General features: G+C 45.8%; 1 protein-coding gene across 2 annotated transcripts; it reads left to right on the top strand.

Annotated features, from left to right (window-relative positions):
• The first annotated feature begins 365 nt into the window (after positions 1-365).
• On the top strand, positions 366-15,213 carry mideasa (mitotic deacetylase associated SANT domain protein a). 2 transcript variants are annotated; one of them, XM_014143964.2, is made up of 12 exons: positions 366-1,384; positions 5,005-5,229; positions 6,044-6,392; positions 7,808-7,877; positions 8,119-8,264; positions 8,698-8,801; positions 9,009-9,084; positions 9,319-9,407; positions 9,566-9,709; positions 11,317-11,436; positions 12,000-12,175; positions 12,635-15,213. In XM_014143964.2, the coding sequence occupies exons 1-12, from the start codon at positions 731-733 to the stop codon at positions 12,882-12,884; spliced, it is 2,403 nt and encodes an 800-aa protein (XP_013999439.2). In that variant the 5' UTR covers positions 366-730; the 3' UTR covers positions 12,885-15,213. The 2 variants fall into 2 exon arrangements, with proteins under 2 accessions (XP_013999439.2, XP_013999437.2); XM_014143962.2 differs by having other exon boundaries at positions 5,002-5,229.
• Positions 15,214-16,388: the final 1,175 nt, after the last annotated feature.

The following is a 16,388-nucleotide window of genomic DNA, read 5'->3' as shown; positions in this document are numbered from 1 at the left end:
TCTTCAACCCAGAGAAGGGGCCCCAAAGTCGTGCACACTATCAGCAGACTGCCTCTGTCAAATGGATGCACCAGGACCACATCCAAGCCGCTGGCTGGTCTCAGGATGCTTCCGGGCCACTGCCAACCAATTCATGGGGGCAGAACTTTAGCCCGTATATAGACGGCTTGAACAACGTTAGGGTCCAGATGGCCTTCCCCAAGGGGAGCAACGATGGAGGAGCTGCTCTGCAGATGGGGCCAGCAGAGAAACAGGCTCCAGGTTCCATGGAGGTTTACAGGGAGGCAACCCAAGCTCAAGCCCAGGCTAGGGGCTTAGAGTGGGGGCAGCATGCTGCGGCAGCCGCCATGCGTCAAGCCCAGCTCCAGGCCTTCCAGCAGGGCCATAAGGGTGTAGATCTCCAGGCTCAGCCCCCCCATGCCCCCTCCTCTCACCCCACCATGCAACCAGGGTCCTTGATGCAGCCCATCCAGCTGGCGTTCGGAACCACCAAACAGCACCTTCCGTCTGGGTACTACCCGGTGTTCCAGGGGGGCACCAAGGCCATGCCCAACCTGAGCTACAACGAGCAGCCAAAAACCCAACAACAACACCACCAACGGATGCAGCTTCAGATGCAACAGCAGCACAGCAGAAGCAGCAGCAACAACAACAGTTACATCAGCAGCATCATCAGCAACAACAACAACAGCAGCACCAGTTGCAGCAACAGCTCCAGCACCAGCACCAAATGCAACAGCATCAGATCCAACTGCAGCTGAATCAGCAGTATCACAAACAGCAAATACAACAGGAGCAACGGCAACAAATGCCCCAGCAGCAGCTTCAACCGCCACACAGTTTACCATCGCAGGAAATATTGCAGCCGCAGTCTCAGCAAAAGCAGCAGCCAAACCAACACTTCCTGAGTTATAACCAGCCCCCTGACAACTGTCCGTCTAGAGCTAGCCCCTCAACCCCTCAGAAGGACATGCCTCTGTCTGTGGAGACTCAGGGACTGGGACATACACCGGATGTAGAGACCCCGTCCGCTGACCCATCAAGCCCACCCTCCGACCCCTGCCCTCCAAAACTCACATCGGACCCCATGTCACCCTCCTCAGACGCATCTCCGGCTGCCCCCCGTCGCTCCCGCCGCCTCTCCAGAGACGGGCTATCACCACTCGTGGACCCTCCCTCACTATCCCCCTGGAACCAGACCTTCAGAGAGGTACCCCAGAACGGTGTGGTAGCCAGACGAGAAGGGGGGGAGAGACAGGGGCCGACTGGGGGGGTTATCCAGAGTACCCGCCGGAGGAGGAGGGCGTCGAAAGAGATCAACTTGGAGACTCTGGCCCAGAAGGCTTCCGAGAGGGAATCACTGCCCTCCTCCAAGATGGCCAAGGTTTGTTTACACTCTTTTGTTTAGTTCAACCAGGCCTAAAACCTGTTCCAAGTTCAACTCACATAGTGGCCTAGTGTAGTCCAGCGGTCTAAGCCCCTGCGTCTGGATCACATGTACTGTGTACCGCTGCAAGCATTGGTTTGAATCTGACCCACTGCTCTAGCACTGTCCTCCTATCAACTTTCCTCTCTATCATCGGTCCAATAAATACAAAAGGTGTGTGTATGCCAGACTCCTTTAAAGAAACACACAAAAAAACAATCATTCACATAGACCTCTGAACAGCAAGTGTTCAAAATTGTCGCTGTACGCGAAGGCCTACACAATGGGCCAGGGAAATAAGGATGTTGATTAAATACCTCATGTATTTCCTGAAGATAGTAATAATGGTTAATGGTTTACTCCCCTGATTGGAGTAAATTAACAGACAATAATACTTCTACTGCTATTTTCGCTCACTTGTACAGTACATGCAGTTAAATAATTATACATATATTCCTAATTTCATCTTTCTGTAAGTGCTGAATTTTCACACACAGCGGCCTGACTATTGAATTTAGATGAGTTCCTCGGATGACAGAACAACTGATTGTGTCTTTCGCCTACTTTGCTGCCACTGTGACCACTACAACACTCTGTTCCTCTTCCAAGAGGAAGGTCATGGTTTCTATGCAGGACTTCCCCTTATGCTGTACTTCTGTGAGAAAAGAGTGATTCCTAGCCTTGCTGTCAGGAATTTATGATGTTGACGTTTCCCTTAGGCACACCCACTAAAGCAGCTGCATTTTTTCAGGACTTGTTTTTAAAGGCAAAACATGTTGATTATTGAATAAATCGTCAGAGAGGGGGAGCGAGAGAGAGACTGTGCTGGGCGCAGGCTGCAGGGAGAGAGACTGTGCTGGGCGCAGGCTGCAGGGAGAGAGACTGTGCTGGGCTCAGGCTGCAGGGAGAGAGACTGTGCTGGGCGCAGGCTGCAGAGAGAGAGACTGGGTGCAGACTGCAGAGAGAGAAACTGTGTGCTGGGTGCAGACTGTTGAAGCAGCTACATGTCTGCACACCTCTACATTCCTCAGGGCTCTTCCTCCCCAGCCATTCAGCTGAGCCAGGGAGGGGCCGCGGCTGCAGCCTGGAGCCGCTCCGGACTCTCCCTCCCCAGCCATTCAGCTGAGCCAGGGAGGGGCAGCGGCCTGGAGCCACAGCCTGCAGACTCCCACTCCTCCACACTCTCTCCCCAACCAGGTGCCTTAATAAAACAGTCCTACCACTGTTATTCACAATCCCAAGGTTGAGCTTTTATTTTTTTATATATTTCTGAATCACAAGCCCAACTGCTGAGTTGGCCGTGTGAGGTGGGGTGGAGTTCAATGGTGCAGAATTGAGATTTGAGGCATTTACTGGAGTCATTTGAATTAGATTCAAATGTATTTCTCTGGCCTGGCTTGAATGTAGTTGCTAATGTTGTGTATTTTCACTAGTACTGGATTTTCAATACGTTTTGTAAGCTGACAGTAACCATTTGCTGCTTTTAAGTAACTGGTTGTTCATACGACGTGTGCAGTGCTTTCTTGATTCTATTTGTGAAACAGGATCTTGCGACACTGAAGACTGCCTTTAAGCAATGTCCATAAATTGTCTGTGACATGCGTACCTACAGTCTGAGATGAGCAATTGCTGCGGGGGTTTCATTTCATTTGTCAAGCATGTTTACTATTTGCCATATTTACTTCCACTTTCTATTCTACTCCCTTACATATTGTCTATATTATCTATATTATATATGTTATATGCCTCATTGCCTGCATCCATAATGGGTCAGCGGTCAAACGACCTCCACTCATCACTGTCAAACGCTCCCTGAAACACTTCAGCGAGCAGGCCTTTCTAATCGACCTGGCCCGGGTATCCTGGAAGGATATTGACCTCATCCCATCAGTAGAGGATGCCTGGTTATTTTTTTTATATGCCTTCCTCACCATCTTAAATAAGCATGCCCCATTCAAGAAATTTCGAACCAGGAACAGATATAGCCCTTGGTTCTCCCCAGACCTGACTGCCCTTTACCAGCACAAAAACATCCTGTAGCCTTCTGCATTAGCATCGAATAGCCCCTGTGGTATGCAACTTTTCAGGGAAGTCAGAAACCAATATACACAGGCAGTTAGAAAAGCCAAGGCTAGCTTTTTCAAGCAGAATTTTGCTTCCTGCAACACAAACTCAAAGTTCTGGGACACTGTAAAGTCCATGGAGAATAAGAACTCCTCCTCCCAGCTGCCCACTGCACTGAGGATAGGAAACTCTGTCACCACCGATAAATCCACTATAATTGAGAATTTCAATAAGCATTTTTCTACGACTGGCCATGCTTTCCACCTGGCTACCCTTACTGCAGTCAACAGCACTGCACCCCCCACAGCTACTCGCCCAAGCCTTCCCCATTTCTCCTTCTCCCAAATCCAGTCAGCTGATATTCTGAAAGAGCTGCAAAATCTGGACCCCTACAAATCATCTGGGCTAGACAATCTGGACCCTTTCTTTCAAAAATTATCTGCCAAAATTGTTGCAACCCCTATTACTAGCCTGTTCAACCTCTCTTTCGTGTCGTCTGAGATTCCCAAAGATTGGAAAGCAGCTGCGGTCATCCCCCTCTTCAAAGGGGGGGACACTCTTGACCCAAACTGCTACAGACCTATATCTGTCCTACCCTGCCTTTCTAAGGTCTTCGAAAGCCAAGTCAACAAACAGCCTCCAATACCCTACTCAATAAACTGGATGCAGTCTATCACAGTGCCATCCGTTTTGTCACCAAAGCGCCATACACTACCCACCACGTTGACCTGTACGCTCTCGTTGGCTGGCCCTCGTTTCATACTCGTCGCCAAACCCACTGGCTCCAGGTCATCTACAAGACCCTGCTAGGTAAAGTCCCCCCTTATCTCAGCTCACTGGTCACCATAGCAGCACCCACCTGTAGCATGCGCTCCAGCAGGTATATCTCTCTGGTCACCCCCAAAGCCAATTCCTCCTTTGGCTGTCTCTCCTTCCAGTTCTCTGCTGCCAATGACTGGAACGAACTACAAAAATCTCTGAAACTGGAAACACTTATCTCCCTCACTAGCTTTAAGCACCAGCTGTCAGAGCAGATCACTGCACCTGTACATAATTTAGCCTAAACAACTACCTCTTCCCCTATTGTATTTATTTATTGATTTTGCTCCTTTGCACCCCAATATTTCTATTTCTACTTTGCACTTTCTTCCACTACAAATTTACCATTCCAGTGTTTTACTTGCTATATTGTATTTACTTTGCCACCATGGCCTTTTTTGCCTTTACCTCCCTTATCTCACCTCATTTGCTCACATTGTATATAGACTTATTTTTCTACTGTGTTATTGACTGTATGTTTGTTTTACACCATGTGTAACTGTGTTGTTGTATGTGTCGAACTGCTTTGCTTTATCTTGGCCAGGTCGCAATTGTAAATGAGAACTTGTTCTCAACTTGCCTACCTGGTTAAATAAAGGTGAAATAAAAAATAAATAAAAATATCTATATTATCTCTTTTCTCTACTTATTTATATCTCTGTTATTCCCCTCTACCCCCCATTTTCCTCTAGCAGCAGCAGGAGGTGGGTCTTATGGGCAGACAAGCTGGTATGGTGCCCCTGGTTATCCCCGTGTCCGTGCCAGTGCGCCAGGGTCAGACAGCCCCTCCGGGCACCTGGCCTCACGGGCGCCCCCCGGGCCAGCACGCCCTGCTCCCGCCCCAGCCCCAACACAAGCCCTCGGTCATTGTAGCGAGCCGCCGCTCACTGAGGAACTCCCTCTCAGAGAGCTTCAGCCAGGTAGGTCCTGTGGCATGCAGACCTTGGTTGTATTCATTAGGCAAGTAAAAATAGTAAAAATGTTTTGCACCATTTTAGTGTTCCTTGTTGGACTAGTCCACATAGTTCCTCACTGTTTTCTTCTGTTTTGGTGCCTAATGAACACAATCTAGAGTTCAAATAGTATTTGCTTTCTTTCACATACTTTGAGTGTTTGATTGAGCCTGTCTGGAGTTCCAGGTGGGCGGGGGTTTGCCCTTTTTAGACTATTCTGTTTGTTCTGTTGTGCCAGCCAGGCAAGCTCGATCAAGCGCAGTTAAAGTATATGAAAAAAAATATATATACTATTTGAACCCAGATATGATGACCTACTGGGGGGACATGTTTTAGTATGTAGAAATTAGGCCTTAACTCCACAATGGGTTGGGTTGTCATGCGCTATTGTTCAATAGTGCTATTGACTGTACATTTGTTTATCTCATGTGTAACTCTGTGTTGTTGTTTTTGTCGCACTGCTTTGCTTTATCTTGGCCAGGTCGCAGTTGTAAATGAGAACTTGTTCTCAACTGGCCTACCTAGTTATATAAAGGTGAAATAAAAAAAATAAAAAAATACTACTCAATGGAGACACTTTGATGTAGATGCCAAAAACATTCAATGTGGTTTCACAACGATATTATTTAGCGACTTCATTAATCCCGCCGGTGACTTCCCCACACAAGTCATAATCTCCCTCCCACCTTCCACTGAACCAATGCAGTTGGTTGTTTGTCTATTTGTCCTTGTCATTCTCTGAAATATCACTGAACTCCTCACAATCGTCTCACCCAACCAGGACGGGGAGGGCGATGCTGGTCAGGACGACGATGGGAAATTAGCCAAGCACAAATGGCGGCCTCGTCCCGAGCCCCTCTTCATCCCGCCACCCAAACCGGCTACGTTCATCGCCCCCTCGGTCTACTCCGCCATCACGCCCTACCAGAGCCACCTGCGGTCGCCCATCCGCCTGCCCGACCACCACTTCACCCTGCCGCCCTACACCCCGCCGCCCATCCTGTCGCCGGTGCGCGAGGGCTCTGGTCTCTACTTCTCCACCTTCCTGTCTTCCATCGCCGCCAGCAACCAGACCCTGCAGCCACCACCCAACACGCCCAAGTCGGTCTCGCGCAGCCTTCTGCGATCTAGTAAGTCTTGTCACGGAAGCTCGAGGAGTCTTGCTGTATCGTTCTCTCTCTCTTTCCCTCCGTCTCTCTCTTTCTCTCTCCTCTCTCTCCAAGATGTCCCCTACCTCTATTGTTATTATGTAAAATACAAATCTGTTCCTTTCTTTTCCTATGCACTGCATGCATCCTTGTCACAATGTATTTCTTTTGTCAGTAGTCCAGGGCTGGTTAGGGCTGGTTTCCCAGACAGTAGTTAAGTCTAGTCCTGGACTAAAAAAGCATTTTCAATGGAGAAATCGCTATTGAACCGGCGCTTAAAGTGTAGGATGCGTCACAAATGGCATCCTATTCCCTATGTAGTGCATGACTTTTGACCAGTCCTATGGACCCTGGCCAAAAGCGGTGCACTACGTTGGGAATAGCGTGCCATTAGGAACGCATACCCACAGTCCTCCGGAGTTAAATGGCCCCATGACTTCCTGCATTCTGAGATCAGATCAAGTTCTATAGTCTCTCTACCTCTGTCCGGATGGTCTCTCTGTCTCTGTCCTCTCTGTTCTATATACCTCTGTCCAGATGGTACCTCTGTCCAGATGGTCTCTCTGTCTCTCTGTCCTCTCTGTTCTATATACCTCTGTCCAGATGGTCTCTCTGTCTCTGTCCTCTCTGTTCTATATACCTCTGTCCAGATGGTCTCTCTGTCTCTCTGTCCTCTCTGTTCTATATACCTCTGTCCAGATGGTCTCTCTGTCTCTGTCCTCTCTGTTCTATATACTTCTGTCCAGATGGTCTCTCTGTCTCTCTGTCCTCTCTGTTCTATATACCTCTGTCCAGATGGTACCTCTGTCTCTCTGTCCTCTCTGTTCTATATACCTCTGTCCAGATGGTCTCTCTGTCTCTCTGTTCTATATACCTCTGTCCAGATGGTCTCTCTGTCTCTCTGTTCTATATACCTCTGTCCAGATGGTACCTCTGTCTCTCTGTCCTCTCTGTTCTATATACCTCTGTCCAGACGGTCTCTCTGTCTCTCTGTCCTCTCTGTTCTATATACCTCTGTCCAGATGGTCTCTCTGTCTCTCTGTTCTATATACCTCTGTCCAGATGGTACCTCTGTCTCTCTGTCCTCTCTGTTCTATATACCTCTGTCCAGATGGTCTCTCTGTCTCTCTGTTCTATATACCTCTGTCCAGATGGTCTCTCTGTCTCTCTGTCCTCTCTGTTCTATATACCTCTGTCCAGACGGTCTCTCTGTCTCTCTGTCCTCTGTTCTATATACCTCTGTCCAGATGGTCTCTCTGTCCTCTCTGTTCTATATACCTCTGTCCAGATGGTAACTCTGTCCAGATGGTCTCTCTGTCTCTCTGTCCTCTCTGTTCTATATACCTCTGTCCAGATGGTAGCGTCCTAAAGGTGCTGTGTTCATTTGTGTTCTACAGCCAGCTCTACAGACATCACGCCCCCAGTCCTCCCTTTGATCACCGACGCCACACCTGTCAGCTTTGAACCGTGAGTACAAACCTCTGTAACACTGAACTCAGGTATAATGCATTATGATGCAGTTATAATATATATAACATCTAGCAGATAACATTTATCTATAGCGGCTTACAGTCATGCATGCATACATTTACATATGGGTGGCCCCAGGAATCAAACCCACAATCTCTCTCGCTCCACCTGCTCCCTCTCCCTCGTTTTCCCCACCATCTACCTCGCTCCGACCCTCCCTCCCTCTCCCCACCCCCAGGCGTATTAACATTGGCCTGCAGTACCAGGCGGAGGTACCAGAGCTGCAGTGTGACCGCTCACTGACCCAGTGGGACCAGCACAAGGCTGACCTGGTCTGGCTCCCCATGAAGGACTCCCTGCTACGCCACGCAGAGCAGGAGACCGGTAACTACACTGCCTCGTACTCAAAGCTATAGTAATCTAATACCGTTTTCACAGAATAGGGCCAACCCGAACCATACTGTACTGGCGTGGTTCCAGAAACTATGTTGAATGCATAGTCAGGCCAGCTCAGTACAGCTTGGCTCGGCTCAGCTTGGCATGGCTCTGTGGTATGAGGCATACAGAGCTGACTTTAAAAAGTTTTTGTATGGAAGTCGAAGTACGCACATTTGACTAACTTGGGCTGTAACGTCCTGAAGTAGCGCAAAATGTTGACCGTTTTGTTTTCGGTCTCTTTTTTTTGTCTTTCTCTACTTGCTCTCTCTCTTTCTCTCCCCCACCCTCTCTTTCTCTCCCCCACCCTGTCTTTCTGTCCCTGCACCTCCTCTCCCTCCCTGCCTTCCTACCTCAAAACTGCCTCACTCTCTCCCCCTAGTGGACGACCTGATGAGCTTGGCCTGCTCCAGCGCTCTGTATGGAGGTGGCACCAATCAGGAGCTGGCCCTCCACTGTCTGCATGAGTGCGGGGGCAATGTCCTTGTGAGTAGAGTGACTCACCCAGTGATTTAACCCAGTGATTCCACGATAATCCCCTCTGTGGCAAATTAGTTTCTCCCAGGTTTCATAAATGGCTCCCTATTAACTTTTTATAGTGAGCTTTTCTTTTTTTTTTACTAGAGCCTTATGGCCCCTGGTCAAAATAGTGCACTAGATAGGCCCAGTGATGAATTGTGTTGCTCTCCCCAGGAGACCCTGGCGTTCCTGCTGCTCAAGGAGCCCGTTTTCTGTGATGGCCACCACCTGGCGGACTATCACTACTCAGGTGGGGAAGCCATTTTGTTTCCTCAATTGCTTCTTTCTCAAAAGTGTGCTTGTTAAAGGGGAAATGGAGGGGGGTGGTGCCATTCATTCACTTCCAAATTTAACACGTACGACACACCCCTCAATCCGACACACACACACACACACACACACACACACACACACACACACACACACACACACACACACACACTGTGAGGCCTCATTGACAGAATGGTGAATAATTCCCCCCCAGGATCAGACAGTTGGACTCCCTCAGAGAAGCGCTTCTTCAATAAAGGCATCTCTACCTACAGGAAGGACTTCTTCATGGTGCAGAAACTGGTACGCTCACTTCTAACCAGGCCATGACGGTTTCACCACATAGCATGAATCAGTACCACCTGGGCAAACAGTGGGAATACTATAAGAAATGAATAACCTTTTAATAACTGTCTGTATTTGTGTCTGTTTGCGTGTGTGATTTGTCTTTCCGTATACAGGTGCAAACAAAGACAGTGGCACAATGTGTGGAGTTTTACTACATGCATAAGAAACAGGTGAAGATCAGTCGCAGTGGAAGCGTTACCTACGGACCTGCAGAGTCCCCAGCAGATAGACACACAGAGGCAGTAGTGGATGTTAAGGTAAGGCTTTAGTTAATGAAAAACAAATAAACTCAGCAAAAAAAGAAACATCCTCTAACTGTCAACTGTGTTTATTTTCAGCAAACTTGAACATAACAAGATTCAACAACTGTGACAAACTGAACAAGTTTCACAGACATGTGACTAACAGAAATTGAATAATGTGTCCCTGAACAAAGGGGGGTCAATCAAAAGTAACAGTCAGTATCTGGTGTGGCCACCAGCTGCATTAAGTACTGCAGTGCATCTCCTCCTCATGGACTGCACCAGATTTGCCAGTTCTTGCTGTGAGATGTTACTCCACTCTTCCACCAAGGCACCTGCAAGTTTCCGGACATTTCTGGGGAGAATGGCCCTAGCCCTCACCCTCCTATCCAACAAGTCCAAGACGTGCTCAATGGGATTGAGATCCGGGCTCTTTGCTGGCCATGGCAGAACATTGACATTCCTGTCTTGCAGGAAATCGCGAACAGAACGAGCAGTGTGGCTGGTGGCGTTGTCATACTGGAGGGTCATGTCAGGATGAGCCTGCAGGAAGGGTACCACATGATGGAGGAGGATGTCTTCCCTGTAATGCACAGTGTTGAGATTCCCTGCAATGACAACAAGCTCAGTCCGATGTTGCTGTGACACACCACCCCAGACCATGACGGACCCTCCACCTCCAAATCGATCCCGCTCCAGAATACAGGCCTCAGTGTAACTCATTCCTTCGACGATAAACGCGAATACAACCATCACCCCTGGTGAGACAAAACCGCGACTCGTCAGTGAAGAGCACTTTGCCAATCCTGTCTGGTCCAGCAGCGGTGGGTTTGTGCCCTTAGGCGACGTTGTTGCTGGTGATGTCTGGTGAGGACCTGCCATACAACAGGCCTACAAGCCCTCAGTCCAGCCTCTCTCAGCCTATTGCGGACAGTCTGAGCACTGATGGAGGGATTGTGCGTTCCTGGTGTAACTCGGGCAGCTGTTGTTGCCATCCTGTACCTGTCCCGCAGGTGTGATGTTCGGATATACCTATCCTGTGCAGGTGTTGTCACACGTGGTCTGCCACTGCGAGGACGATCAGCTGTCCATCCTGTCTCCCTGTAGTGCTGTCTTAGGCGTCTCATAGTATGGACATTGGAATTTATTTCCCTGGCCACATCTGCAGTCCTCATGCCTCCTTGCAGCATGCCTATGGCACATTCACGCAGATGAGCAGGGACCCTGGGCATCTTTCTTTTGGTGTTTTTCAGAGTCAGTAGAAAGGCCTCTTTAGTGTGCTAAGTTTTCATAACTGTGACCTTAATTGCCTACCGTCTGTAAGCTGTTAGTGTCTTAATGACCGTTCCACAGGTGCATGTTCAATAATTGTTTATGGTTCATTGAACAAGCATGGGAAACAGTGTTTAAACCCTTTACAATGAAGACCTGTGAAGTTATTTGGATTTTTACGAATTATCTTTGAAAGACAGGGTCCTGAAGAAGGGACGTTTCTTTTTTTGCTGAGTTTATTATAAAACAAGTCATTCATGAGTACATAAAAAAAATATATTAACATTGCATTACAAAATAACATTTTATTAATATGACCATTTATTGTGTTATTTGTCTCTTTTTCACAGAGCTCTCAGGGATCAAAACCAAGTCAGGAAGAAGTTGACAGGAAGTGGGAAGGGTCATGTGACAGGGGTCAAGATGGCAACCAGTCCAGGGTTACTCAGACACTACAGGCTCACGACAATGTAAGTGCTCATTTTCACTTGAAGTTACTTTTTTTAAAAATGATTTTTAACCTCATTGTACCATGTTTAAATCTATCCCATATCTATTTATACTTGCTATCATATGTCCTTTGACCAATGATTCACCAACAGGACAGTACAATACTTGTATAACAGACTGATTCACCAACAGGACAGTACAATATTGGTATAACAGACTGATTCACCAACAGGACAGTACAACACTTGTATAACAGACTGATTCATCAACAGGACAGTACAACACTTGTATAACAGACTGATTTACGAACAGGACAGTACAACACTTTTTTAAGAGACTGATTTACCAACAGGACAGTACAACACTGGTACTTTCTGGAAAAAATGGCGGCAACAGAGGGCTGCCGTGCTTCTAGCTCTAAGGATACTTTGCAGTATTATTTTTTATGTATTTTAGATTTTTTTTTACAAGCATTTCGCTACACCCGCAATAACATCTGCTAAACATGCGTATATGACCAATAAAATGTTATTTTGATTTGATATAATAGACAAACACAATGATGTAATGTTTGGCCCACCAGACAGGAGCAGTGCTAGGGCACAGGGACCAGCATGCTGTACACAAGGTTGGTCCTCCCCATCCAACCCCTCCCTCTGCAGCCAGAAAACCTCGTCCCGAGGCGGGGAAGAAGAGCAGAGCGCCCCCAAAGCCCCCCGGCGACCCAGAGGGCGTGTTCCCCTGCAAGAAGTGTAGCAGGTCAGTGTGTGTGTGTGTCCCTTTAAGATGATGTTTAGATGATCTGCAAACAGATACACATTTTCCACCATTAATACTTTTCCCCGCCAATTTTTAATTAAGTGAAAGAAAACGGTGAAAGACAGGGATTGACCAAGAGTATTATAAACCAGGCATCTCTCTTATGTCCAGTGAACACTGGTCTCTATCTCAGACCAGTGTGGCAACAATGTAGACAATAGCCATTGGTGGCATTTCAGGTTGTCTTAGTTGCAGTCGCGCTGCACAGGTAATTAGAGCTTACAACACCTGGAGAAGAGTTTACGTCTCAGTAACCACATTGATATGCTTTAACTGCAAAAATAGGTGACCTGGTATGTCACCTGTGTGGCTGTAGGTTCCATCAGAGCCGTAGGTCTCTCTCTCTATATTTAGCTCTCTGGGTTCAATTGTCCATGTATCTATCTGACCTCTGACCAGGGTGTTCTTCAAGGTGAAAAGCCGCAGCGCCCACATGAAGAGCCACGCTGAGCGGGAGAAGAAGGAAGCCGCACTCAAGCTCAAAGAGGAGGAGGAGCGGGCGGTTGAGGCGGAGGCACGGGCCAGGGAGGCAGCAGAGGTTATGCAGAATGGGAACGGGGGTGGGAATGGAGCAGGAGAACAGGATGAGGTCAGTGATGAGGATGTGCCTTCAGAGACAGAAGATGAAAAGGACGAGGACTGGCAGTGAGAGAGGGGAGGAATGGGGAGGAGGGAGGGGGGGGCTTGAGAGGGAATGAAAGACATATCCCACTCCGGAAAAACAAACGAGTACAAATAATCTTTGTACCTGAAACAATGAGATTGACTATGGAGGTGTTCCAGGTCATCATTACAGACGTGCTGCACAGACGATCAGATCTTACAACACCCAGGGAGGTGTTTAGAGTCCAAGGAGCCACATTTACAGAGCCTTCAGAAAGTATTCATACCCCTTGACTTATTCCACATTTTGTTGTGTTACAACCTGAATTCAAAACGGATTACATTTATTTTTCTCACCTGTCTACACACAATACCCCATAATAACTAAGTGAAAACATGTTTTCAAATGTATTGAAAATCAAATACAGAAATATCTGACTTACATAAATATTCACACTTTTGAGTCAATACAAGTTAGAATTACTTTTGGCAGTGATTACAGCTGTGAGTCTTTCTGGGTAAATCTCTTAGAGCTTTGCACACCTGGATTGTACAATATTTGCACATTCTTTTAAAAATTCTTCAAGCTCTGTCAAGTTGGTTGTTGCTCATTACTAGACAGCCATTTTCAGGTCTTGCCATAGATTTTCAAGACGATTTTTAAGTCAAAACAGTAACTAGCCCACTCAGGAACATTCAATGTCATCTTGGTCAGCAACAGGTTATTGTCCAGCCTTTCTCTCTAGGATTTTGCCTGTGCTATTCTGTTTCTTGTAATCCTAAATAAATAAACTCCCTAATGACAAGAATACCCATAACATGATTCTGCCACCACCATGCTTGAAAATATGAAGTGGTACTTAGTGATGTGTTGTTGGATTTGCCCCAAATAACGCTTTGTATTCTTTGCCACATTTTTTGCAGTTTTACTTTAGTGCCTTATTGCAAACAGGATGCATGCTTTTGGAATATTTTTATTTTGTACAGGCTTGCTTATTTTCACTTTGTCATTTAGGTTAATATTGTGGAGTTACTACAATGTTGTTGATCCATCATCAGTTTTCTCCTAACACAGCCATTAAACTCTGTAACTGTTTTAAAATCACCATTGGCCTCATGGTGAAATACCTGATCAGTTTCCTTCCTCTTCGGCAACTGAATTAGGAAGGATGCCTGTGTCTTTGTAGTGACTGGGAGTATTCATACAACATCCAAATTGTCATCAATAACTTGCTCAATGGGATGTTCAATGTCTACATTTATTTACATTTTTAACCATCTACCAATAGGTGTTCTTCTTTGCATTGGAAAAACCTACCTGGTCTTTGTTGTTGAATATGAGTTTGAAATTCACTGCTCCACTGAGGGACCTTTCAGATAAATGCATGTGTGGGGTACAGAGATGAGGTTGTCATTCAAAAATCATGTTTAACCCTTATTGCACACAGAGAGTGAGTCCATACAACTTATTATGTGACTTGTTAAGCACATTTTTATTCCTGAACTTATTCAGGCTTGCCATAACAAAGGGGTTGAATACTTATTAACTCAAGACATTTCAGCTTTCATTATTTGTGAAAACTTCTAAAAACTTAAGTCCACTTTGACATTGAGGCATTGTATGTGTGTGTGTATAGGCCAGTGACACAAAATCGAAATGTATTCCATTTTAAATTCAGGCTGTAACACCACAAAATGTGGAAAAAGTCAAGGGGTGTAAATACTTTCTGAGGGCACTGTATATGATATAGCAAACTTCATAAATGCCCGGCGCGACCTGCAATGTCCACTTTGTCTCACATCAGTGCCACAACTTGCCTTGCTTTTAATTGCTTTTCGCATTCCACATATTTCAAACAAATGTTTTTGTTTATTTTTCACAAGGAAATGTGAAAGGATTTGTAAATGCACTGTATTATATTCTACTGCTTTTGCCGATCTCACTTCTTTTATATCACTTTAATTGAATACCTATATTGGAATATCTATTTTGCTATTATTGGAATATCTATATCGCTATTTCTTTGTGTGGACTATTTAGGTCTAATGGTTGTTCTTAAGAGTTTATAGCTAGTTTGTTTAAACGGCCGCTGCGTACACTCTGTGGATACCTGTTTTTGCTTACTAAATCATGATCAAAGAGACTTTTCACTTTTATAATATCCATCTGTTCTAAAATTGGGGCTAATGTAGATATCACCTTCTATGAATTCTTTTTTACTTTTTTAAAGGAAAATATTGTGTGGACATTTTTAAGAATTGTCAGCAAACTCTAAGGTTGAATTGCACATTTTAAACTACAAAGTAAGGGACCTTTAACATTGAATGTGTGTGTTTTGTGTATAAAAATGTTTATTAAAAAGTAATATACTGTACCTCTATACAAAAAAAGTACATATCTCACACAGCCAGATTTTGAATAAATCCTCTCGCTTCACATCTTCATCTCTGGGAAATTCCACCCAGTTGACTACTTTAAAATGGTGAAGCCCTTAATGCAATGTCCGTGCCAAACGGATTTTATTCATCAAGACCTTTATCTTACTTTATGGTACTTCCCTCTTTCAGCCTGTTCACTTCCGTCTGCTTCCAAGTTAATGCACTCCTGTATGCTGTTAACACAACCACCAGTAGAGGGAAGTAGTGCTTCAATATCATCAATGGACAATATTTCCCCCCCAATTTTTAGATTTAAAAAACTTGCCTTGGGTTTCAATACATATGCTTGCTATATGATTAGTAGGACAACATACTACACAAAACTATAGACATAACAAGTCAAAAGTGACTTGATCTGACACATAACAGAACATTTTATACAACAAAGTTACATTTTGTATTTATTTACAGGAATGTGCTTTGGCCTGTTATTTCAGCCATAACCAGCACCGATGTATGTACATAAGTCCAATATACACATTTTGTCAAGGACTGTAGAAGAGAGAACCTCATAACTATCCAACAGGTCATGCCAGTTTTTATTTATTTGACTAGGCAAGTCAGCTAAGAACAAATTCAATGACAGCCAACTGGGGAACAGTGGGTTATAACGGCCTTGTTCAGGGGCAGAATGACAGATTTTTACCTTGTCAGGTCGGGGATTTGATCCAGAAACCTTACTGTTACTGGCCCAACACTCTAACCACTAGGCTACCTGCCACCCCTACATGGTCATATTCACCAAACGCAGGAAAACTGACCAAAATGGGTGGGAGAGAACCACAACTTGTCCAATAAGAAACAATCTTTTAAAATTTTTTATTGCAAAGCATTTCCCATTTCAAATAGTTTTGCTGCAGTATGCACTAATGAATACAACCCAGGTTCCAATCCATCTACACAGCGGGAAGGACAGAGGGCAAACTCGTCTGAGCCTTGGGGGCGTGGCAAGTGTTTTGCGACTCTGCCAAGGTGAAATAACTAGCTGTTAAAAAGAACCCTGGGTAAGAGCCAGGACAGCCTGGTGCGCGCGCACACACAGAGAGACACCCAGGCCTAGGCAGCAGCAGCATTTAGAAGATTAAATGCAAGGCCTGGAGATGAAAGAGGA

The sequence above is a fragment of the Salmo salar genome, chromosome ssa15 (assembly GCF_905237065.1).
Source record: "Salmo salar chromosome ssa15, Ssal_v3.1, whole genome shotgun sequence".
Classification (NCBI taxonomy): domain Eukaryota; kingdom Metazoa; phylum Chordata; class Actinopteri; order Salmoniformes; family Salmonidae; genus Salmo; species Salmo salar.
The sequence above is the reverse complement of the archived record's forward strand: the minus strand, read 5'-3'. Positions and strand labels throughout refer to the sequence as shown.

Coding starts and splice junctions, on each gene's coding strand:
- mideasa (XM_014143962.2), top strand. CDS start 731: ATGCAACAGCATCAGATCCAACTGCAGCTGAATCAGCAGTATCACAAA. Junction 1,385..5,001: donor CCTCCTCCAAGATGGCCAAG/GTTTGTTTACAC, acceptor ATTTTCCTCTAG/CAGCAGCAGGAGGTGGGTCT. Junction 7,878..8,118: donor ACACCTGTCAGCTTTGAACC/GTGAGTACAAAC, acceptor CCCCACCCCCAG/GCGTATTAACATTGGCCTGC.